The sequence below is a fragment of the Lipotes vexillifer genome, unplaced genomic scaffold (assembly GCF_000442215.2).
Source record: "Lipotes vexillifer unplaced genomic scaffold, Lipotes_vexillifer_v1.1 scaffold1442, whole genome shotgun sequence".
NCBI classification, from domain to species: Eukaryota; Metazoa; Chordata; class Mammalia; order Artiodactyla; family Lipotidae; genus Lipotes; species Lipotes vexillifer.
Window position 1 is genome coordinate 1721331 of NW_006797379.1, and position 23191 is coordinate 1744521.

The 23191-nt window shown below is 44.6% G+C and overlaps 1 protein-coding gene across 2 annotated transcripts in view; it reads left to right on the plus strand.

Annotated features, from left to right (window-relative positions):
* The window catches only part of SH3KBP1 (SH3 domain containing kinase binding protein 1), a 358145-nt gene that overhangs the window by 75461 nt on the left and 259493 nt on the right, over positions 1 to 23191 (plus strand). Inside the window, exon 1 of one of the 2 annotated variants that reach the window (XM_007469313.1) lies at positions 10909 to 11029. The exons of the other annotated variant lie outside the window; for it this stretch is intronic. Coding sequence (XP_007469375.1) covers positions 10979 to 11029 — 51 coding nt within the window. The 5' untranslated portion in view covers positions 10909 to 10978. Of the gene's footprint in view, positions 1 to 10908; positions 11030 to 23191 lie in introns of those variants that run through there. 2 annotated transcript variants of the gene reach the window in all.

The following is a 23191-nucleotide window of genomic DNA, read 5'->3' on the forward strand; positions in this document are numbered from 1 at the left end:
GCCTCTCACTGTTGTGGCCTCTCCCATTGTGGAGCACAGGCTCCAGACGCACAGGCTCAGCGGCCATGGCTCACGGGCCCAGCCGCTCCGAGGCATGTGGGATCTTCCCTGACCGGGGCACGAACCTGTGTCCCCTGCATCGGCAGGCGGACTCTCAACCTCTGTGCCACCAGGGAAGCCCCGACCTCTGATATTTTTAATTCAATTTAACTCATCCTTTTATTAAAGCTTGAATTTGAATGGGTTCCATTAACAGGTTTTTTTTTTTTTAATTTATCTTTATTTTTGGCTGCGTTGGGTCTTTGTTGCTGTGTGCGGGCTTTTCTCTAGTTGCGGCGAGCGGGGGGATTCCGTATATATGTGTTAGCATACGGTATTCGTTTCTCTTTCTGACTTCCTTCACTCTTTATGACAGACTCTAGGTCTATCCACCTCACTACAAATAACTCAATTTCATTTCTTTTTATGGCTGAGTAATATTCCTTGTATATATGTGCCACATCTTCTTTGTGTTGGGTTTTCATTGCTGTGCACGGGCTTTCTCTAGTTGCGAGCGGGTGCTACTCTTCATTGCGGTGCATGGGCTTCTCATTGTGGTGCCTTCTTTTGTGGTGGAGCATGGTCTGTAGGCGCACAGGCTTCAGTAATTGTGGCTCGCGGGCTCTAGAGCACAGGCTCAGCAGTTGTGGCGCACGAGCTTAGTTGCTCCGGGGCCTGTGGGATCTTCCCCGACCAGGGCTCAAACCCGTGTCCCCTGCGTTGGCAGGCAGATTCTTAACCACTGTGCCACCAGGGAAGCCCCATTAACAGGTATTTTAAGGTGACCATCAGTCTGGGGTGCTGCCAACTGTCAGCGTAACATCATCCCCAGCCCTCGAGCTGGAGGTGCAATTTAATTTCGAGCCTGTTGCGATGCTGGGATGTAGCTGATGTGTAAACAGCTCTGGTAACTACATAGCACAGTTGACAAGCGATGGTTCTCAAGCAGGGGAAAGTGTGTTATTTAGCTGTCTAACTGGTCACCCTGATTCCAGTTCTACCTGGGGTACATGTAACAGAGCCACACATGGTAATTAAAGCTATAGATTCATCATTGGTGGAGTCATCCCATTTAAGGCTCATTACAGCCAAACTTAGGCCTGTCTTCATTCATTACAATAAAAGCCAAGCGCATCCACCTTACTTAAAATGATATTTCCTTTTTTTCCTTTTAATTGGCATGTACAAGTGAATACTAAAGCATAAAATTAATTAAAAGTCAGCCTCTTTGCTAATGCAACATACCATAGGGCCCTTCTTGGCCTGTGCCAGGCATTTGCCATTCCCAGACTGCGTGGTCACACAGGCTCCTCTCAGCCCTGTAACCCATCATGGGGTCTGTTGTGATGGCAGAGATTGGTAGGTTATTCATGTCTACCCACTTTTTCCCCAGAGTGGCTAGAATGGTCGTAAGTATAGAGAAGTGTGTTAAATATTCATCTAGTTTAATTGAATTTAATATACAATTCTTAAGATTAATCTGAAGTTTTGGAGTCATTAATGGTTCATTTTTTTTCATAGCGTATAATTTACTTGCTATTATCTAAGGTAGTGAATTATTTAAGTAAAAGGGAAAGTTCTTTGCATGAGATGGGTCTTACCAAGCCATTGCTGCTTTCATTCACATGCGATTAACGGTTATATTAAATTAGGAATGCAGGTAAGGGGAGGTGTGGCAGTCCGAGATTTGCGATGTTAGCTTCCCATGTGTTGCCTGATATACTGCAGCCTGGGATCCAGCACTTGCTGAATGACCTATGCTCCACAGGCACATGCATTAGTAACTTCAAATTCCCATGAATATGAATAATAATGGTTGGCTATCAGTTTAAAGGACAGTGAACCAATTAACATGTAATATTGTCATATACTTTGATTTATAAACATGCACAAATTGTTCTCTTTCAGGACATTAATTTTTCTATTTTAGTTTCTTCTTTTAGTTCTGTAACAATAAATTTTAATGGTATTGGGGTGATTTATATATTTTCATGACAGTTTCTGAAGTGTTGCCAAAAATGATGGTTTTTTAAAAAATATTCAGGTGATTTCTGTATATTGTTGAACAAGAACCAAATGTTGTATACATATCTCAGTCTATTTATACAATAGTGCTGTTTTCCACCGTGGCCACCCACACCTTGATCTTGAAATGTCCCTGAACTATTAACATAATAGAAGGGCACGAGAATATAAACAACATCTACCTACCCACCACCTAGTTTTATCAAATGTTACCATTTTGTCATACTTACTTTTGATTCTTTAAAAACCAGTAAAGAGACTTCTGGTTTCAGCTCAGAGATGTAGAGAGCTGCAAAAACGTCCCTCCCACGTTTATAAGAAAAAATCTGGACAGGCTAGAAATTAATAGAGAACTGAGTTCGCAGAGCAGACGGCCATTTCAAAATCTGGAGAGAGAGGGGGGCACTTTCTGAGACACAAGACTTTTGTTTACTAGAAACAGAAGCCACCAGACACCATAGCAGTAGGTAGAAAGATGAAGCTGAAGTTCTGACAGATTGCCGGAGGCTGAGTGTGGGCTAGCCGTGGGGTAGAAGGGGGTCCCACCCTTTTGCAGCCTCTTTCCTTCCAGGAGCCCCACCTGGCTCTCACAGGGGAGACTGAGGAAGATCCAGAGAAAACTCACGGTGTGGGCTGGGGGTATTGGCTCAGGAGCCACTGAGAAATCCACTCAGACCCTTGTCCCTTAAGGAACAAAAGGCTTATTCTGCAGGGGGAAGGACATGGTCTGAGGGTACTAGTGAAATGCCATTGCAGCTGGGGGAAGGAATTCCACTCAGCCCCAGCCCCCCACCTCACCTAAAAAAAGTCTTAATCTGCATGGAGAAGGGCGTCAAGGCTGTGGACTAAGAACGCTGGAGGGCACCCCCTGCAGCTGGGGAAAAGGGGTGGCGGAGCTCTGTCCCCGGAAGAGGGGCAGAAGCGATTGTGAAGGGGAACCCTCACCTCCCAGACACAGGCCCCGGCCCTGGCCCCATGTGCACTCCAAAGACTGAGGCTTAGGATATTCGAGAACCCATTCTCCCCCCGCAGCATGCTAACAAGCCTTCAGGAGTAACAACAGTGGATCATAGCAGGGAGAGCTGCTAGAGACAGGCTCTCTCTGGGGAGCAGTACAAAGGGAAACCCCAAAGCCAAGAGGGGGACCAAGAAAAAGAAGATCACTAGAGGAATTTGAAGTTTCTGATGTCCATAGGAACAACCCACGTCAACATAGCCCAACTGTTGACTAGATTAACATAAATCCCCATACTAAGGGCTCATTGACCTCAGTAGTTACTGCCCTATACAGAATGTCTGGCTTTCAACCAAAAAATTACAAGGCATGCCAGAAGGCAAGAAAATGCAGTCTGAAGAGACAAAGCAATCATCAGAACCAGACGCAGATATGACACAGCTGTTGAAACTATCAAACACATATATTACCTAGCTCTGTCCACTGAATGCCAGGTGCCATTTTAGGAATGTGCTTCACAAGGTCTGTGCCCTTAGAGAGCGTACACTGTAACAGAGGAAAGAGAGCCTAACTGCAGACAAGCAAAAAAAAAAAAAAAAAAAAAAAAAAAACCAAAAAAAACAAACCGTAAACCATGAAACATGCAACAAAGAAATACAGGAGGGGGAAAGGATAGAGTGACTGACCAGTGGAGTGTGTGAGCTGTTTCAGCCAGAGTCATCAGAGAAGGCCTCTTGGGGGAGGTGACATTGTAGCTCACACCTGAGTGATGAGGAGGTTCCTGCCATTACTCGGGCCATCTAAGTCGAGAACAGCCAGTGCAAAGGCCCTGAGGCATGAACAAGCTTGGATCCCCTCAGCTTTAGAAGGTCACAGCGCTAGGGAAATATTGCTGATGAGAGCGACCCTTGCAGCTGAGTCACTGTCAAGGCTAAACCCAGGGAGGAAGTAGTGGGTGGGTTCCCTCCTGCTCTCATTCTTCTTCTCTTTTTTAAACAAAGACAGTAATTACTCCTCTCCCCTACCCCCCCCCCCATTTTGAGGGACGGGGGGGGCCTATTTTACTTTTTTTGTAACCACTTCAGGACCTGGCACAGAGTGAAAAGGAATGTGAATTTGCTGTTGTGAGTAGAGGCCTTATTATTTATCCAGTAACGGTGTATTACTTACTCCTCTCCTAATTGTAGGGAATGTGCATTAACTCAGCTAATCCTCACCCCAGCCCCACCCCAGGTAGTGATTACTCCTGTATTACAGACAGAAAACTGAAGCCCACAGAAGTTACCCGACTTGATGGAGATTGCAGCTGTATTATAGGTCAACCTTGGTATCTGAGCACCAGTAGCCCGACTTCGCATGATTGCCTCCTAAGAACTAACTGGGAGGATGGGTATTCTGAAAATGAGCCGCTGGTGGGGGGGAAAATAAAGGAACATTATTGTTTAATTCTTAGGGTAACTCAGTTTACGTTAAAGTGTTGGCTAGTGAAACTGCCCAGGGAAGTGGATTTAATAAGTACACTGAACGATCTATCATTTGTTCATTTGTTATGAGTGCTTGAAAACAGATGAAAATGGGTAGCTTAAACAGTTTCAACATCCCAATTCCCTCTGCTCTCTTACTACTACATATAGTACTATGTAGTATTAATACTGTGAAGGCAATTGTCTGGCATTTGCCTACCCAGAACGTTCTGGAAAGCAGCATTTGTGATCTCAATAAGTGTTATGTCACTGGTACCAGTCTGCTGTTTTGTAGAATGCATTTTTCACCTGCTCAAATGCTTTTCATAATTTTTTCTTTAATAATGCTTATCCACTGAGAATAAATGTCATAATATAAATAAACCGTATTAAGTACATGGTTTGTTTGAGGGGGAGAACTTTACATATTCATTGATTTCTTCCTTCCTTTCTTTTTTTTTTTTTTGCCATTAGAGGAAAGAAAAAAAAACTTTCCTGCAAGCACCTCTCTTGATAGAACCAGAAGGTTGCTCGTGTTGGGTCATGAAACATTCGTTGAAGGAAATGCAATCTGGGTGGAGTGTTCTCTAACCAGTAGTAATAATTGAGCACCTCCTGTGTACATAGTTCTCTTATCTGTACCATTTATGGTACTACATACTGGGAGGGAAAAACAGCAAGCTCCTATACAACATTTCTTTTTTTTTTTAACATCTTTATTGGAGTATAATTGCTTTACAATGGTGTGTTAGTTTCTGCTTTATAACAAAGTGAATCAGTCATACATATACACATGTTCCCATATCTCCTCCCTCTTGCATCTCCCTCCCTCCCACCCTCCCTGTCCCACCCCTCTAGGTGGTCACAAAGCACCGAGCTGATCTCCCTGTGCTATGCGGCTGCTTCACACTAGCTATCTATTTTACATTTAGTAGTGTATATATGTCCATGCCACTCTCGCTTCATCCCTGCTTAACCTTCCCCCTCCCCATATCCTCAAGTCCATTCTCTAGTAAGTCTGCTCTTATACAGCATTTCCCATGGACCAGAGAGGTTAAGTAACTTGCCCAGGGGAGAACAAATAGTCAATGCCAGAGCTGAATTTGAACCTGTTGGTGGTTTAACTAGAGTCCATGCTCTCTCACTCCTGATTGTACTATGGTACAGGGGTACAGGATTGTCTGGGTGGCCTTGGCTACATTAAAACAACAACAGCTGGACTTCCCTGGTGGCGCAGTGGTTAAGAATCCACCTGCCAATGCAGGGGACACGGGTTCGAGCCCTGGTCCGGGAAGATCCCATGTGCTGCGGAGCAACTAAGCCCGTGCGCCACAACTACTGAGCCTGCGCTCTAGAGCCCGCAAGCCACAACTACTGAGCCCGCGTGCCACAACTACTGAAGCCCATGTGCCTCGAGCCCGTGCTCCGAAACAAAGAGAAGCCACGGCAATAAGAAGCCCACACACCGCAACAAAGAGTAGCCTCCGCTCGCCACAACTAGAGGAAGCCCGCGCGCAGCAGTGAAGACCTAACACAGCCAAAAATAAATAAATAAATTTTAAAACAACAACAACAACAACAATGCAGAGCTTAATTAGCATGAGGGGTACCGGGTACCATAATCTGTCAGGTTCTAAGAACCTGCTAGAAATCTTTGCTGAGCTGGGTGTTAGGCTACTGATTTTTTTTTTTTTTTAATATGCAGCTACATTCACTTGGAACCACGACTTCCTGTGAATGCCTTATGATGTTATTTGAACAAGAGAAATAAGCTTATGAATTTTTAAAAAGTTTCTTGAAGTATATTGATTTTTAAGAATGGATGCAACTAATAGTTCTCATGAGTCCTAAGAATTATTCACCTTGGCGTGCTTTGGGTCCATGGAGAGCTCTTTAATATTCAAAGACTTTGCAGGTCCTGCTGCTGTGCCCATTGTAGGAGTTGAATGTGGCTGGTAGCTTTAAACATGCGCAGTAATGTAAGTGTTGACGCTGCCAGCACAAATGGAAAAAGATATTGCTTTTATTGAAAAAACAGGCTGTGTCTAGTCTTTTGACTCCCTTTACATTTAATCTAATAGTTTCTGGGAGGGTGGGAGGGAGGGAGCGGGATTTGGCCTTTTTGTCGTTCATCAGTAAGATCCTGACAAACAGTGGGATGTGAATTCTGATGGTGACCTCCCACTGCTGCTTCTCTCACTTGTGAAGGGGAAACAAACAAAACACGGCCTAGGAGACTGTGAAGCCAGGTGATGGTATAGCCCAAGCTTCTCAAACTCTATCGTGCCTTCCAGCTTTCCAGATCCGTCCTTTCCCATCTTGTTAAAATGCAAATTCGGATTCAGGGGGTCTAGGCTGGGTGAATGGGGGAAGGCCGAGATTGATGCTTCTTTTAGTAGCAAGGGTGTAACTGACCCTTTTCACCCAGCCCTCTATTTTGGGGCTGTCTTGATCCCCTGAATCACCTGGGGGAGTTTGAACACCATGGATTCCCAGTCCACACACCAAACTGATTGGATTACAGTCACAGGGGCTGAGGCTAGGTATTTAGGGAGAAAAAAAAGCTACCGAATAAATAAATCTGTCACCTTTGTTTTTCTTTTGGTAGGGGAGAAGGGGGATAATGACAGCTTTGAAAACTTCACTGTTGGAATCAGATTGAGATGTTTAAAGACAAACTATCTGACATCCCAAGGGCTTCCTGTTTGATCTAAACTCCCTGAGAAAGCCCGCCCACCCCGGCCCGCCAAGGGAATTGACCAGTTCTTGATTGTGCCCAGACTGGCTTAAATCAGGGAGCATAGAGAAAAAGGAGAGTACTTAATGGTTGGTTTGCTGACCTACTTAGCATTAGATAATGTCTGTGAAGGCTCCCGGAGTGTGTCTAGGGAAGCTGGGACCCAACTATGGGAAAGAGGAGTCATGATTATGAGGTAGGAGTTGAAATCACCGTTGTGAATATTTGAAGTGTTGTTTCAGCTCTTTCCTCGCTCCTGTGTTGGAGTTTCATTTCTGGTGGTGTTCCGAGAGCGAGAGCCGGAACAAGCAGGAGGGCTGGGCCGTATCTTTGTTGTGATGGAGCGCCAACTCCACGGTGGGTTTCTGCACATTGTTCCTTTCACAGAGTGACTTTTTCTTTTTTTTGAACACTGAGACTCTCCAGGAACTGGCTTTTTAACATTTCTTAAATTTTGCTATTAATCTTTTCCCCTGAGATCTTCAGGAAGATCAGACACCAGGTGGAGACGATCTTGCCAACATTCCTGCATCTATTGGGCCCCTTTTAAAATGTGTAGTCTTGCTTTAAAACCAAGTGTTTCCCATTCTTGTTGCGTTTGTGACTTTTGGTACCCCAGCTCCTTACCTTGTCTAAGGGTTAAAAATAAATAAGGACACCCCATAATCAGAAAAAATAGTCAGACATTCCTGCCATTCCTTTTCTTGAAAGCTTGTACACAGTGAGAGAGATGCTGTGCACTGTCACCATTACCTTCTACATCAGGGAGCGTTTGAGCCGAGAAGCAGAAGTGCTCAGCATGGTCGGAGACAGGGGTTTCTTACAGGGTGGCATGTACATGTTGTGGGCACCTGTGTCCCTTGCTGAGCCTGAAGTCGCTCTAGGAAAGTGGGTGTGGGCGGGAGCCAGGACACGCGGGACCTACCTCTGGCTCTCCCACCCCCAATGTCAATGACACAAGGGACCTATAGCAGAAGCTGGTGTCCTTCCCCAAAGAGAAAGCTCAGACCAGTTCAGTGGGTGTCCATCAAGTGTCTGTCTTGTCTGGAGTGCTGTTCTAGGCCCTGGAGTCTAGCCTGCTGGGAGAGATAGACCCAGAAACGTACTTTTTCAACCCATTGTGACAAGCAGTCAGTCTGCTCAGGGAACCCAAAGGGAGGGGACCTAAGAGCCGGGGTACGATAGGAAGGACTAGATCGGTGAAGAGGACAGCTAGAGCGAGCGAGGAAGCAGGTGCAGTGTGAGCAGAGGCAGAGGGGAAACAGTTTGATGAGTTTCTGGAAGTGAGCCTCGCCTGCGAGTAAAATGGGAAGTGGGGAAAGTGAGGTCGGGAGATGACAGGGACCTTGCGTTCCTTTGTAAGGAACTTGGATTCTACAGGGAATCAGGAAGCACTGAAGGAAGGATTTTAAGCAGGGGCGTGCTGCCATCAGGTGTGGATGGAGGAAAAGTCTCCTCAACCTGTGACTTCTCCTGAATGAGCATCTGCTCCCATGTAGCTTTTGTTAAAAATAAATTTATCTATTTATTATATTTATTTTTGGCTGCGTTGGGTCTTCGTTGCTGCGCGCGGGCTTTCTCTAGTTGCAGCGAGCGGGGGCTACTCTTCGTTGCGGTGCGCGGGCCTCTCATTGCGGTGGCTTCTCTTGTTGCGGAGCACGGGCTCTAGGTGCGCGGGCTTCAGTGGTTGTGGCTCGCGGGCTCTAGAGCGCAGGCTCAGTAGTTGTGGCGCACGGGCTGAGTTGCTCTGCGGCATGTGGGATCTTCCCAGACCAGGGCTCAAACCCGTGTCCCCTGCGTTGGCAGGCGGATTCTTAACTACTGCGCCACGAGTGAAATCCCCCCCTTTTTTTTAAACAGCTCTGTTGAGATCTAATTTATATACTGTAAAATTTACCCATTAGAAGTGTCCCATTCAGTGGTTTTTCGTATATTTACAGAGTTGTGTAACTATCACCACAATCTAATTTTTGAACTTGTCCATCACCCCCAAAGGAAACCTTGTGCCCATTTGCAGTCACTCCCATTTCCACGCCCAGCCCTAGGCAACCACTCATCTTTGTAATTTCTCCCTTTTCTTTAACGTTAAGCGGAATGTTTTCTGTGAGTGTTTTATTAACTTTAGAGGAGTCTCTTTTGCCAAATTACAAACTCTTGCTCTTGGCTCCGCAGACCGTTCCTGTCAGCAGTGCTTTTGATCACATGTAACGGAAACCTCTCTGGGAGTGGATTAAACATGGATATTTGTTATCTCAGTAATCGGGAGGCTACAGGTAGGGTCGACCCTGAGGGCAGTGTGATCAGCTGCTTAATGTGATATAATAGACCTGTGTTCTTGCTGTCTCTCCACCATGTTATCGGTCTGGCAGTAGTTTCACCCAAGGGCTGGTTTCTCTGTGGTTGTCAGGCAGTTGTAGGATGTCATCCCTTGGCAGTGGGGCCCTCTGCTTCCTTGTTCATAGCTGGTATGTAGGAGGAGTCCTTTCCTGCAGTCTGATTGGGTGAGCTGAGTTCCTGTTGCCCACCCTGAACCAATAATTGGCTTGCAATTAATTAGGCTGCCACTCTGGAGCTGGGAATGGGCTCTATGGGGGATAGGTGGGCACCTGTGACCAAGAGTGGACTCTGCTGGGTAGGCTTGTGAGTAATGGTACCTGAGCATTTTTGAAGCTGACCCTAGCCTTACGTCTTTGTGAAAAGTGTCATCAATTCAGATCTCAACAGTTAGGAGTTCCTCACAGTCTGGTCAGGGAGTGCTCTGAAGTTTACCTTTGGATGATGTAATAGTGTGGGCAGTAGTGGGAATGGTGGTAACATTAACTTATGTGGGACATTAATGATTTAAGTCTCTTTAGAAAAACCTGTTTGCTTTAGGATAGAAATGTTTAAATGTCACTAGTAGTAAATAATAGAACATCATTCTTATCTAGTTATTAAGTTAGCCCCTTGGAATCTCTCCTGGAGGAAAAAAAATAAAATCCTGCCCTGAATATGTCAGTTTTCGAGTTACTATATGAACTTGGAATTAACAAAAATTGACTTTCTTTCAAGTATAATTCACACTTCACTAAGCCAAATAGACATTCTGCCAGTTATCTGGACTTTATTAAACTTTGCTTTATATGTAGTAGAAAAATCAAGGTAGGCCTCTGCTTTGCACAGTCATTTATTTGATTATGAGTTGTATTTTCAAGTCTATTTTGGAGTGAGGTTTGTCCTCATGTTAAGTACTGAGCGTTTGCTGGTGCAGCTCTTAATGGTGAGAACGGATGTTGAAGAAAGCAAACACCATATGCCCTTTGTTTCCCGTGCATGTCCCCTCCTGGAGGCTGGGTGGAGTGTTTCAGCTGTCTCGAATAATCTCCATTTTGCTGTGACTGCAGACTTTGTGGTTCTCCAGCTCTCCTCTCTGATGTTAGTTACAACTTCTTCCTAATTAGGTGGCTCTTTTTCCTCTTTCTCCCCAGGGTCATAAAGGTTCCACACTCTCAAGTGCCAGAGACTGGATTCATTTGGAAAAAAACGCATTTCACTCGGTTTGTGAGAGAAATAAGCACAGAGAGAGGAAAAATAAAAAAACCCACCCAGTGTGAATATGTAGCGGGAGGGGCGGGTGGGCTGGGTACGGGACAGGATGCTTAGAATAATTCTGCTGCCAAGTGAATCACAGAGACTTGCAGTTCTCGGCGAGCACGGAACACACTCCTGCCCAGAGTTCAGACACAGTCAGCCCGCTCTCACCATTTCATACTCCGCGGTATGGAGCTTTCCGCAGCCAAAGCCCCGAGTGCTGCCGATGCGTCTGAGATTGTAAGTAGGCCATACATCTTTTTCGATTGTTACTATGTCTGCATCTTTTGTAGCCTGTTGCCCGACTGCTTCGTAGGCCGGGAGGGAGGCACGGTGGGGAATTTGGTCCTGGCTCAGTCCTTCCGAGATGGTGAGCAACACCGTTTTCCGTTTGGACCCGGGTGTTTCAGTTTTCTTGTTTGCGGAGGAAGGGAATTTCTTTCCCCAAGCCCTCCTCAGTGACAGAAGTGGATTTTGGCTGAGCCCCTTTGGTAGCGGCACCTATAAAGATTTGGAACAGGCCTGTCATCTGGCGGGATGGCTCTTTCCTTCTCCTGACCGCTGTCAACGAGTTTTTTCCAGGGGACACGGCACACGAGACAAACCCAGTCAGCCAAGCCCACCCCTGAGTCCCCACGCCTGCAGATGGCCCTTTTACGGGTGAGGTGTCCCTGTCAAGGGTTGGGAGTAGGTAACATTTCTGAGGCAGCTGACAGAGTTGGGAGGCTGGGATGAAGCCAGATGTGGAATCCAGCTTTCCTGTGGTAGGAAGGAATAAGGGGGCAGGAGAGGAGATTGACGGGAGGCAGGACAGAAAGTTAGATCGCGGTCTTTTCATGCCACTGTCCTGTTGCTCGATGCCAGCCCAGGTGGCAGGCAAGGCTCAAATCCTCACTCAGCTAACTGTAGCCTGGGGCCATTAACAAAAATCTCTCCTGGTCTTACTTTTCTCACTTGAAAATTGTGATCACTGCACTTCATGGGATTGCTGTATTATTTGGAGTGATGAGCGTGAAAGCACCTGGCACTTGGTCAGCACTCCCTAAGCGATGTATTTTGCCCTCCTTTACCCCTTCTCCTTCCTCAGTGGGATATTAGACCATCAGTGCAAGCAGTGTGCTGGGCTCTGAAATGCCACCCATGTTGCTGTCCCCAGCTTGTTTGGGGGCAGCCTTTGTGGCCGTCGAGTTCCCTTGGTTGGTGCCATAGGTTTATCTTGAGGTCGGCCATTTGGCCTGGTTGCCCTTTTATTCATGGGTACCTGACTCCCCAGAACAAGGAGGTCTCGGGGAGAAGGTGCGAGTGGCTCGCGCTCATGTCTCACAGATCTGTTTGCCTTAGAGATCATGGGGACCGGGGAGGCTGTGCTATGAGTCCTAGATGGAGAGTGATCATTCAGAAGAGCCATTTCTGCTTCAGCTTTGCATTTCCAAGTTATCAATACCTATGTTCGGCCGGCGCAAGGGAGAAGAAAAAGGAAAGATAAACCTCGAAGAACACTGCTCAGCGGTTTATCTGATTTCTGATTGAGAAGCAGGTGTAGAGCTACTTCGCGATGACGTTACATCCAGTTGTTTCAGTCACATCCTGTTCATGGATTCAGGCAACCTCCAGGCACGTGGGTCAGTTCCTAATTGCCTTCCCACCATTAGGTGTGTTTGCTTGTTTAGGGGGATTTTCTAGAGCCTGTCTTGTTAATTAGTTTTACCCTGTGCTTTATATTTGCTGACTGTGAGTTAGTTGCTAATGACAGTGTTCCCTTGTCAGTTACAAGTTCTCCCACCCCTTTGCCCCCATTGAATTCCATGTATTTCATCTCATATTTAGGCTAAAACAGTTTGTCTCTCCTTAATAACTGTACTCATGAGCTGTAACACAATGGTAATTTTTACCCTTGATTTTGGAGACATTGTATCATCTGTACATTTTGTTTTGTGTGCAGTGATTTAAGAGTGCCTTTTTTTCCTTAACCAACATCAAAGTCATGTATCACAATGTACCAACCTTCAGTAGCTCTCTGTTGCTCTTCATTGGAATCCACCTTCTTGCCCACCGCCGGCTGTGCCTTGTATGATCTGGCACGTGCCTATCTTTCCAGCCTCATCGTGGTCACCCTCCCACTTGGCCACTTCCTCCTACCATACCACCGCCCTGGCCACCCTAGCACCTGCTGAGCCCCTTCCTGCTGCTGGGCCCAGGCATTTGAGGTGCTTTCTCCTGGGAGCACCCTTTCTTTGGCTGTTGCTTGGCTGGCTCTTGTTCTGCTTTCAGGTGTTACTCAGAGAAGCCCTCCTGAGCCATCTTCTCTAAAGGGACTTCCTCCATCTTAAGTTTCCTTCTCCCTTCCCGTCACATCACCACATCTATTTCTTGCAGGGCGCTTACATCACAGCCTGTAAACCCCTTGTTGCCTCATTGATTTACTTGACACTTGCTGTCTCCTTCACTGGAATTTCAGCCCTGGCGCGGGCAGAGGCCTTGTCTGTCTTATTCCACTGTATCCCCGGCGCCTGACTCAGTTCTAGACACATAGTAGACGCTCAACAAATATTTGTTGAACGAATAGAGGCTTTGGATGACTGATACAGTGGATGCCTCTTAAGTAGTGTGCGACTGCAAGCTGATAAAGTTAGTTCCCTCTTTTCTGTGCCAGACCCTCCCCACCCCATGTGCCTCTGTCACTGCTCTGGCACTTTGGGAGCACTCCAGACCCCAGGGCCCCGTTTCCCTCTCCTGGCAAGCCCATGGCTGGTATCAGGAGTCACCCTCTAACTGTTTTAAGCATCACTTTTGTTCTCAAAATGAAAACCACCTGTCTTCAAAGTAATTTGCTTAAAACAAATGCGTATTTCTTTAACAAGGCCTTCCTCCCCTTCTGCCTTTCCCCACCTCCTGCCAAGAATAATGGGAAAACACTCTTATCTTGGAAAGTGATTTTGCCCTCTGGTCACAATCCACAGCTGGATGATTTATCAGCCAGTGTGCTGGGCAATAGCTTCCCCACCGTGCTGCTCTCAAACGGTGATGATTTGTTCTCCTGAGAGGATTGAAGGGGGTCCTGTGATGGGGGCTCGGCGTTGACACTGCCCATCTTTGTATATTTCCTTTAAACGTCCTTCCTACAGGTCCGGAACCTCGCCCAGGGCACCAGGTAAATGGCGGCAGAGGTGGGGATGGTGTCTAAGTGCTTTCTGGTGGACTGTTTGCCAGCTCATTGATTCCTTAACACCAACTCCGGGGAGTAAATAGTATTACCCCCATTTTAGAGGTGGTGAGATAGAGGCTCACAGAAGTTAGGTAGGTCATAACCAGCCAGAATCAGAACCCAGGTCTCTCTGGCTTCCAAATCCACGTATTATTTGTTGGTGTACTCAGTGTTCCTTAGGATGTTTTTTTTTTTCCTCACTACGTGGCTTGCGGGATCTTAGTGACCCGGGCAGGAATTGAACCCGGGCCCTTGGCAATGGAAGCGTGGAGTCCTAACCACTAGACCACCAGGGAATTCCCTCTTAGGCTTTTTTTTTTTTAAAATATAAATTTATTTATTTATTTTTGGCTACATTGGGTCTTCGTTGCTGTGCCGTGGGCTTTTCTCTAGTTGCGGCGAGCTGGGGCTACTCTTCATTGCGGTGCTTGGGCTGCTCGTTGTGGTGGCTTCTCTTGTTGCAGAGCATGGGCTCTAGGCACGTGGGCTTCAGTAGTTGTGGCACGCGGGCTCAGCAGTTGTGGCTCGCGGGCTCTAGAGCGCAGGCTCATTAGTTGTGGCGCATGGGCTGAGTTGCTCCACAGCATGTGGGATCTTCCCGGACCAGGGCTCGAACCCGTGTCTCCTGCATTGGCAGGCGGATTCTTTTTTTTTAAGAAGATGACTTTTACATTTATTTATTTATTTATTTATTTATTTATTTATTTTTATTTATTTATTTATTTATTTTTCCTGTGTTGGTTCTTTGTTTCTGTGAGAGGGCTTTCTCCAGTTGCAGCGAGCGGGGGGCCACTCTTCATCGCGGTGCGTGGGCCTCTCACTGTCGCGGCCTCTCTTGTTACGGAGCACAGGCTCCAGATGTGCAGGCTCAGTAGTTGTGGCTCACGGGCCTAGCTGCTCCGCGGCATGTGGGATCTTCCCAGACCAGGGCTTGAACCCATGTCCCCTGCATTGGTAGGCAGACTCTCAACCACTGCGCCATCAGGGAAGCCCCGGCAGACGGATTCTTAACTACTGCGCCACCAGGGAAGCCCCAAGGCTTTTTTTTGACTATGTCTTGCAGTTAAGAAACAATCTGGCAACCTAGCATACATGTGCACATACAGTACACATGTGCATATATGTACACAAACATGTAGCTGCAAAACACTTCCTGAAGCAGTAGTTGCCTTCACTGTGTGTGATACACTCTTTAGCCTGATGCCTTCCAGTTTCATCCCTGTTGTTGCAAATGGTAGGATCCCCCTTTTAAAGGCTGAATAATATTTCATTGTATATATATGCCATGGTTTCTTTATCCATTCATCCATCAATGGATGGATGTTGTTTCCATACCTTGGTTGCCAGGGGCTGGCGGGGAGAGGGAAATGGGAAGTTGCCATTCAGTGGGTATAAAGTTCCAGTTATGCAAGATGAATATGCTGTAAAGTTCTGCTGTGCAACAGTACTGTGTTGTGCACTTAAGTTTTAAGAAGGTAGGCTCAAGTGAAGTGTTCTTACCCACCCCCTCACACACACACAGAATGCTGGTGAGGACCTTCTAAATTTGTTTTTTTTGGAACTCGACTGTTTTTATTTCACTCCTTTAAAAAAATTTTTTTTGGAGTATAGTTGCTTTACTGTGTTAGTTTACTGTGTTAGTTTCTACTATACAGCAAAGTGAATCATCCATACATATACATATATCCCCTCATTTTTGGATTTCCTTCCCATTTAGGTCACCACAGAACACTGAGTAGAGTTCCCTGTGCTATACAGTAGGTCCTCATTAGTTATCTGTTTTATACATAGAGTCAATAGTGTATAGATGTCAATCCCAATCTCCCAATTCATCGCACCCCCTCTTTCCCCCTTGGTATCCATATGTTTGTTCTCTACATAATACAAGCCACAGGCTGGGAGAAAATATTTTCAAAAACACATTGATAAAGGACTCGTGTCTAAAATATTAAAAAGAACACTTAAAACTTAGAAATAAGAATACATATATCCCCATTAAAAATAAAATATCTGAACAACACTTCACCTCTGCTTATGAGGTTACAGAGCAACCATAATTTTCATTCATTGCTTATGGGAGTGCAAAATGGTACAGCCACTTTGGAAGACAATTCGGCAGTTTCCTAAAAAGTTAACGTACTCTTACAAAGCTAAATATATATGACTTAGCACTTACGCCCCTAGATATTTCCCCAAATGATTTGAAAACTTATGTTGACACAAAAACATGTACATGAATGTATAGTAACTTTATTCATAATAGCCAGAAACTGGAAAAATCCAGGATGCCCCTCAGTAGGTGAATAGATGAACAAACTATATTACATTCATTGAAATATTATTTAGCTATAAAAAGAAATTAGCTACTGAGCTATGAAAAGGCCTGGATGTATGTTTCATACATATTGCTAAGTGGAAAACGCCAGTATGAAAAGGCACAATAATGTATGACCCCACATTATAGGAAATTCTGGAAAAGGCAAAACTATAGAGGCAGTAAAAAGATCAGTGGTTGCTAGGGGTTTAGGGAATAGAAGGAGAGTTGACTAGCTGAAACACAGGTAATTTTTAGGGTGGTCAAAATATTCTGTATAATACTTGGATGCTAGATACATGACATGCATTTGTGAAAGCCCAGAGAAGTTTACAGAACAAAGAGTAAATATTAATGTATGCAAATTTAAAAAATCATTTAAGTAGTTGAGTGATCCTAGGAAGGAATGCATACTGTGACAAGATAGTCTAGTTGTTTTATAATTGCATAAAACAATCTTAGTGAAGGGGATGGGGGATAAGGCGTGGCCCTAAATGACTTTGGAAATGAGTAGAATCTGTAAGAGTAAAGGCAAAAGAAATTGCACATAAGTGCTGTACTTTAGTTGATGATGCTGTTTCCCCTGGGGGTGCAGGTTAGAAATTCTGATACTGTTATACATGTGTACTGGAATGTAACAGTTAAGTAAATGAATGGCAGATGGAAGAGCCAAGTTTCTCACTGATTGGACGGGAGGGTATAGAAGTGAATAGGCTAGAATGATTCTTGTGGTTATGATTTATAGTTGAAGACATTAATTTGAACTCATGTTTAGCTGAAAATAGATTCAGATGATTTCATATATGAAGTATTTATAGATATATGTATATATACAGGTTAGTACACACATGTACTAACATGCTTCATGTTCTAGCAGCTGACAGGACCTAGAAGAAGTGAATATCCAGTAGCAAAAACACACCTAGCAGTCAGATTTAGGTTTCTAAAAGCGTTCTCTAGCAAAGTAACCAAGGTTCCTTGGAAAAATGATTCCAGGACTGAAGCAGGAAATATACAAGATGAGACAGAGCATCTTGTAGTGCCAGAAAGTGATTTTTTAAAAATCTACATTGATGGAGGTATGTCAAAGGGACAAACCAGCCACCTGAAGAGGTCCCAGTGGCCAAATCTGAAATACTTTGAATAACAAAATAAATTAGTATTGGATTAAAACCTAAAGTATAAAGTAAATTTCCATGAGTCCATATTGATGTAAAGAAGATTGAATAAGTAAATAAATGGGGCAAATAAACAAATACCCCTTGCCAAAGAATTCCAAATAATTTATGTAGATACTTTGACCTCAAGGAGAGAGAGCCTAAATCCCCATTCCTTAAGTCTAGGTTATGCATAATGACTTCCTTTTAAATTATGGAAGAAAGGAGACAAGAATAACTTCATAGTGGAGAAATCTGACAACCACTATCTCAGTCAGGTGATGGAAGTCAATATCAATGCCAAGTTGATAATATGTACCCTTGACATGATGTGTTGACTGTGGCACTTTACCTCTGCAGTCTTCTGCCCAAAATACATAACTCAATCTAACCACTGGGAAAACATCAGACAAATCCCAAAAGAGGAAGTGATACAGAATGTATAACCATTACCCCTTAAAACTTTCAGGGTCATCAAAAACAAGGAAGGTCTGAAAAATGATCACAGAGAGAAGTATCCTAAAGAGATATGACACTAAATATAACATGGACCTTCTAAATTGATTGCATGTGCATGACCCACTAATTGATGGCAACCGGAACTCTTTTGGAAACAGCTTGACAAACACTAGTGTAGGCGATATGTAATATATGCTTACTTTACATAGAGCTTTACATGGTGTAAGCTACTTTCTAAAATGTCTGTGGAAGTATAACATACATATATAAAATGCACATGAGAGTAAGCTTGTTGAAGTTTTGCAAACTGAACGTATCTGTGTAACCATCAAATCAAAACACACCGCTGATTAAGCTTCTTTGAATCAAGACAGGCAGGCATGGAGTACAACAGAAACAGATATGCCCACCATTTGTTCTGAATTATGCACATCCAGCTTACTTGATAGAATTTCTCTTTTTAGATCAATATTTTGTGTTTCCAGTGATGGGGCCTGGCTGGTATTTTAGATCTAACAACCACCCAAGGAATGGAACAAGGCTTCCGTAAAGGCTGTCAGAAATGGGCAGAAAAGGAGGCTGGCTGAGCATGGGCCTGGCAAAATATGAACAACGAGGAGGAGGGGGAAAGGGCCAGGCCCCGAAGTTGGATATGGAAACATTCAAGTGTGAGGATTTATGGTGATAGTAATTGAGACCAATTTTACTGAAATTTGGGGGAGGGGTGTGAATGGGAAGGAGGGAAGGGAACTTGTGATTAGAGTCCCAGGCCCCTAGAAGCCAATGAACTTTTGTGTGAAATAAGGAACTTCTACCTCTCATGGTGGGTATTGACTTTTTTTTTTTTTTTTTTTTTTTTTTTTTTTTTTTTTTGCGGTACGCGGGCCTCTCACTGTTGTGGCCTCTCCTGTTGCGGAGCACAGGCTCCGGACGCGCAGGCTCAGCGGCCATGGCTCACGGGCCCAGCCGCTCTGCGGCATGTGAGATCTTCCCGGACCGGGGCACAAACTCGTGTCCCCTGCATCGGCGGGCGGACTCTCAACCACTGCGCCACTAGGGAAGTCCCGGTATTGACTTTTAGAGAAAATTGTTTTAGCACACTGAAGCAAACTGCTTATTTCTTGGCGAAAGACATAAATGCATCTCAATACAAATGCAAGCTAGAGTAACTCAGCTTTCGTAATATGTGTGTTCTGCAAGGCTGTCTAGGTGGACAAATTGTACATAGTTCGTTGTAATGGGATGTCCGCAGAAATGAAAGAGAGCATTTACTGGGCTTTTAAACATTACATGCTGTTACAGAATTTGGGTAATCAACGCTCTTGGTGAAATGCAGTGATAGCAAATTTTGTCAAACTGCAGCAGCTTCCTTGAATCAGGAACTTCGGGATAATAATAAAAAACTTTAGTCATTGTGGACTAGATAAGCTCTTGACCTGTGGTGCTCACTGTGGGTTGGTGCTTAATTCTGCATGTGTCGTGACTGTGTTTGTGCAAGAAAAGTCCTGGGACTGTAACACACACACACACTGTGGCCCAAGAGGAGGCACCCCACTGAGGATAGGGAGCGGCTGTATTGGGACTTCCCTGGTGGAGCAGTGGTTAAGAACCCGCCTGTCAATGCAGGGGACACGGGATTGAGCCCTGGTCCAGGAAGATCCCACATGCCGCGGAGCAACTAAGCCCGTGCGCCACAACTACTGAGCCTGCGCTCTAGAGCCTGCAAGCCACAACTACTGAAGCCCACGTGCCTAGAGCCCGTGCTCCGCAACAAGAGAAGCCACCACAATGAGAAGTCCGCGCACCACAATGAAGAGTAGTCCCCGCTTGCCGCAACTAGAGAAAGCCCACGCACAGCAACAGACACCCAATGCAGCCATAAATAAATAAATTTATTTTTTAAAAAAACAAAAGAATGAGTTACTGTTCCTTTCTTGGAGCCGAGCGTCATGCCGGGGCAGTAAGTACTTGCTGGATGAATGGAGGGAGAAAGGAAAAAAAAAATCATAGCTAGCATTTACTAGTGTGTACTATGTGCTTTGCCTCTTTGATCTGATTTAGTCATCAGAACAAGCCTTTGAGGTAGACACTGTGAATATCCTTACCTTTAGAGTGAGCTTATGTCCCTGTTTGCCAGGGGTCTGTCCTGGTGTTTGCCTGTTGTCCTAGCATTGACATCAGTAGCGTCCTTTTCATTCCAAAATGTCCTGGTTCAGATGATAAATTCTTTTTTAAAAAATTTATTTTATTTATATACATTATTTATTTTTGGCTGCGTTGGGTCTTCATTGCTGCATGCGGGCTTTCTCTAGTTGAGGCGAGCAGGGGCTACTCTTCGTTGCGGTGTGCGGGATTCTCATTGCCGGGGCTTCTCTCGTTGCGGAGCATGGGCTCTAGGTGCGTGGGCTTCAGTAGTTGTGGCTCGTGGGCTCAGTAGTTGTGGCGCACGGGCTTAGTTGCTCCACGGCATGTGGGATCTTCCCGGACCAGGGCTCGAACCTGTGTCCCCTGTGTTGGCAGGTGGATTCTTCACTACTGTGCCACCAGGGAAGTCCTGATAAATTCTTTCACTCTGAAACTTCAGACCTTGTCATTTGACCACTAAGTTCTACTGCTTCACAATTTAGGTCAAGGAACATGTAGTATAAAAGCAGCGTTCTTGATGTTTTCCAGTCCCCGTCTTTAGTGAAAATCACGGCCGTGATGTGTGACTAAGGGCAGTAGGAATGTGCTAGGCGAAGACCCATTGAAATCCTCTGTGTGAGCTCATTGCTGAATCTAGATGATGAGTAGCCCGGAGTGATAATACTGTTCACAAATGCCTGGTGCTTTATTATTTACAAAACCCTTTCTCCTACTGTGTTGCGTTGAAACTTCTTGTTGGCCCTGTGGCGTGGGTGGTGGTATTTCCATTTTCGGAAGGAGGATGCAAGGTCAGCAGGCCGATGTGGTCACCTGCCTGAGGTTTTACAGCCAGAAAAGGAGCTGATCCCAGATTCAACGCAGATATTCTGCCTCCATCAGCATTTTCTACCCTGCCAGGCACGCCTTATGCAGCTATTCGACGGTGCTGTGGGGTTTTTTTAATTTAATTTTTTTTTTAAATTGAAGTTTAGTTGATTTACAGTGGTGTGCCAATCTCTGCTGTACAGCCAAGTGACTCAGTTATAACATACAGACATTCTTCTTTTCATATTCTTTTCCATTATGGTTTATCACAGGATATTGAGTATAGTTCCCTGTGCTGTACAGTAGGACCTTGTTGTTTATCCATCCTACATATACCAGTTTACACCTCGAGGGTGCTGCTTATGGAGCATTAGGACGTCACCTGGAGATTCATTAGCCCCAACACAGGATTCCACAACCTCGACACTGTTGACATTTTCGGCTATTTAAGCCTATTGTGGGGCTGTCCTATGCACTGTAGGATGTTTAGCAGCATCTCTGACCTCTACCCACTAGATGCCAATAGCACACACCTCCTTTCCTCCCCCAGTTGTGACAGTGAAAAATGTCTTCAGGCAGTGTCAAATGTACCCTGCGACACAATTGCTCCTGGTTACACCTGTCATATCCCTCTCTCTCTAGTTTCTAAAGCATCAGAAAAACTATTGAAAGCCCCACAAAGGGGCAGAAAAGAGGACAAGCAACACATTTCACGTGGAATTCGCTTCCACAAAAGAACAGTGGGTTCTTATCCCAAGGAAGGATAAGACAGCCAGCATTTTTTAAAGTCAAAAATCACACAATTAAAAATGTTTTGTGGGCTTCCCTGGTGGCGCAGTGGTTGAGTGTCCGCCTGCCGATGCAGGGGACACAGGTTCATGCCCCGGTCCGGGAAGATCCCACATGCCGCGGAGCGGGTGGGCCCGTGAGCCATGGCCGCTGAGCCTGCGCATCCGGAGCATGCTCCGCAACGGGAGAGGCCACAACAGTGAGAGGCCCGTGTACCGCAAAATAAATAAATAAATAAATAAATAAATAAAAATGTTTTGTAATAGAAAAGTTACAATAGAGATCAGCTGAAATATGCACATACAAAATCTCCTGTAATCCAACTGCCCAGAGATAACTATTGATACAATTCACATTATGCTTTCGCTCCTTCTAACCTTTTCCAGCAGAAGTGTATGAATATGTGTATCATTTTTCAAATAGGGCTGTGCCACAAATGCTGTTATAATCACTGCAGATATCTTTCTATATCTATGATATAGAGCTGCAGAGCGTTTCATTGTATGGCTACAGTATAATTTATTCACTCAGCCTCCTGTTGTGTACATTTGTTTTGTATGTACTTTTGCTTTTGCTTTTACATGCAGAGCTCTGTTGAGGATTCATGTGTGTGCATCTAAGCCTTTCACAGCTTTTTTTTCCTTATAGAAATAAGGAAATTTTCGCATCTAATGAACAAGGTATCCAGGTCATAATGTGCTGGATTGTATTTTGATTATATTACGTACTTTTGCCCCTTAAAATTATGGAAAGTGCATTGATAAAATTTTGATTATGCACTCAGCTTGCAGAATGGAGTGTGGAAAATTCTTTGGTTTTCTGATTAAATGATGATTAATGAGAAACCATTTAGGTTTCAGGCCTTGCTCCTGAAAACGACTCTTAACTCAGGCTACTTCCTGAGTAGGGATTACAGCCCATTGACAATCAGTGAGTCTTCCTTTAACACTCTGTTCACTGCTGAGAGTAATTTAGGGCTATGTTCTCATGAATTCTCATTGCTCAAGTATTTTTCTTATACATGTTTAAAATGGAAAAAAAAAAAAAACCTCGTGGTTAAAAACATTGAAGCAGTACAGAAGAGCTTAAATATTCCCTACTTTACTCCCCCCTTGTTTTTTTTAATTCCCTAGATATTTTTAATGCAACTACAAACAATAAAAACATACAAAATTTTTTTTTAAACCCCACAAACTAGACAGTATGCAAGGTCTGATCCGATTGGCTTTTTTCAGTTAAAGTTTCCTTCTATGTCTGCACCTTATTCTGTGTAATTGGTGCCCTATTTGGGGTTGTTTCAGGCCTTTCTTTTTCATCTGCAACAAAGCACCCTATTTATGTGAGTGCACCTGTAGGATAAATGCCTAGCAGTGGAGTTGTTGGGTTAAGAGTCTGTCCTTAGAATTTTCATAGATACTGCTAATTGCCCTTCTACCAATCGTATATATATATATATATATATATATATATATACACACACACATACATACATACATACATACATACATACATACATACATACATATATA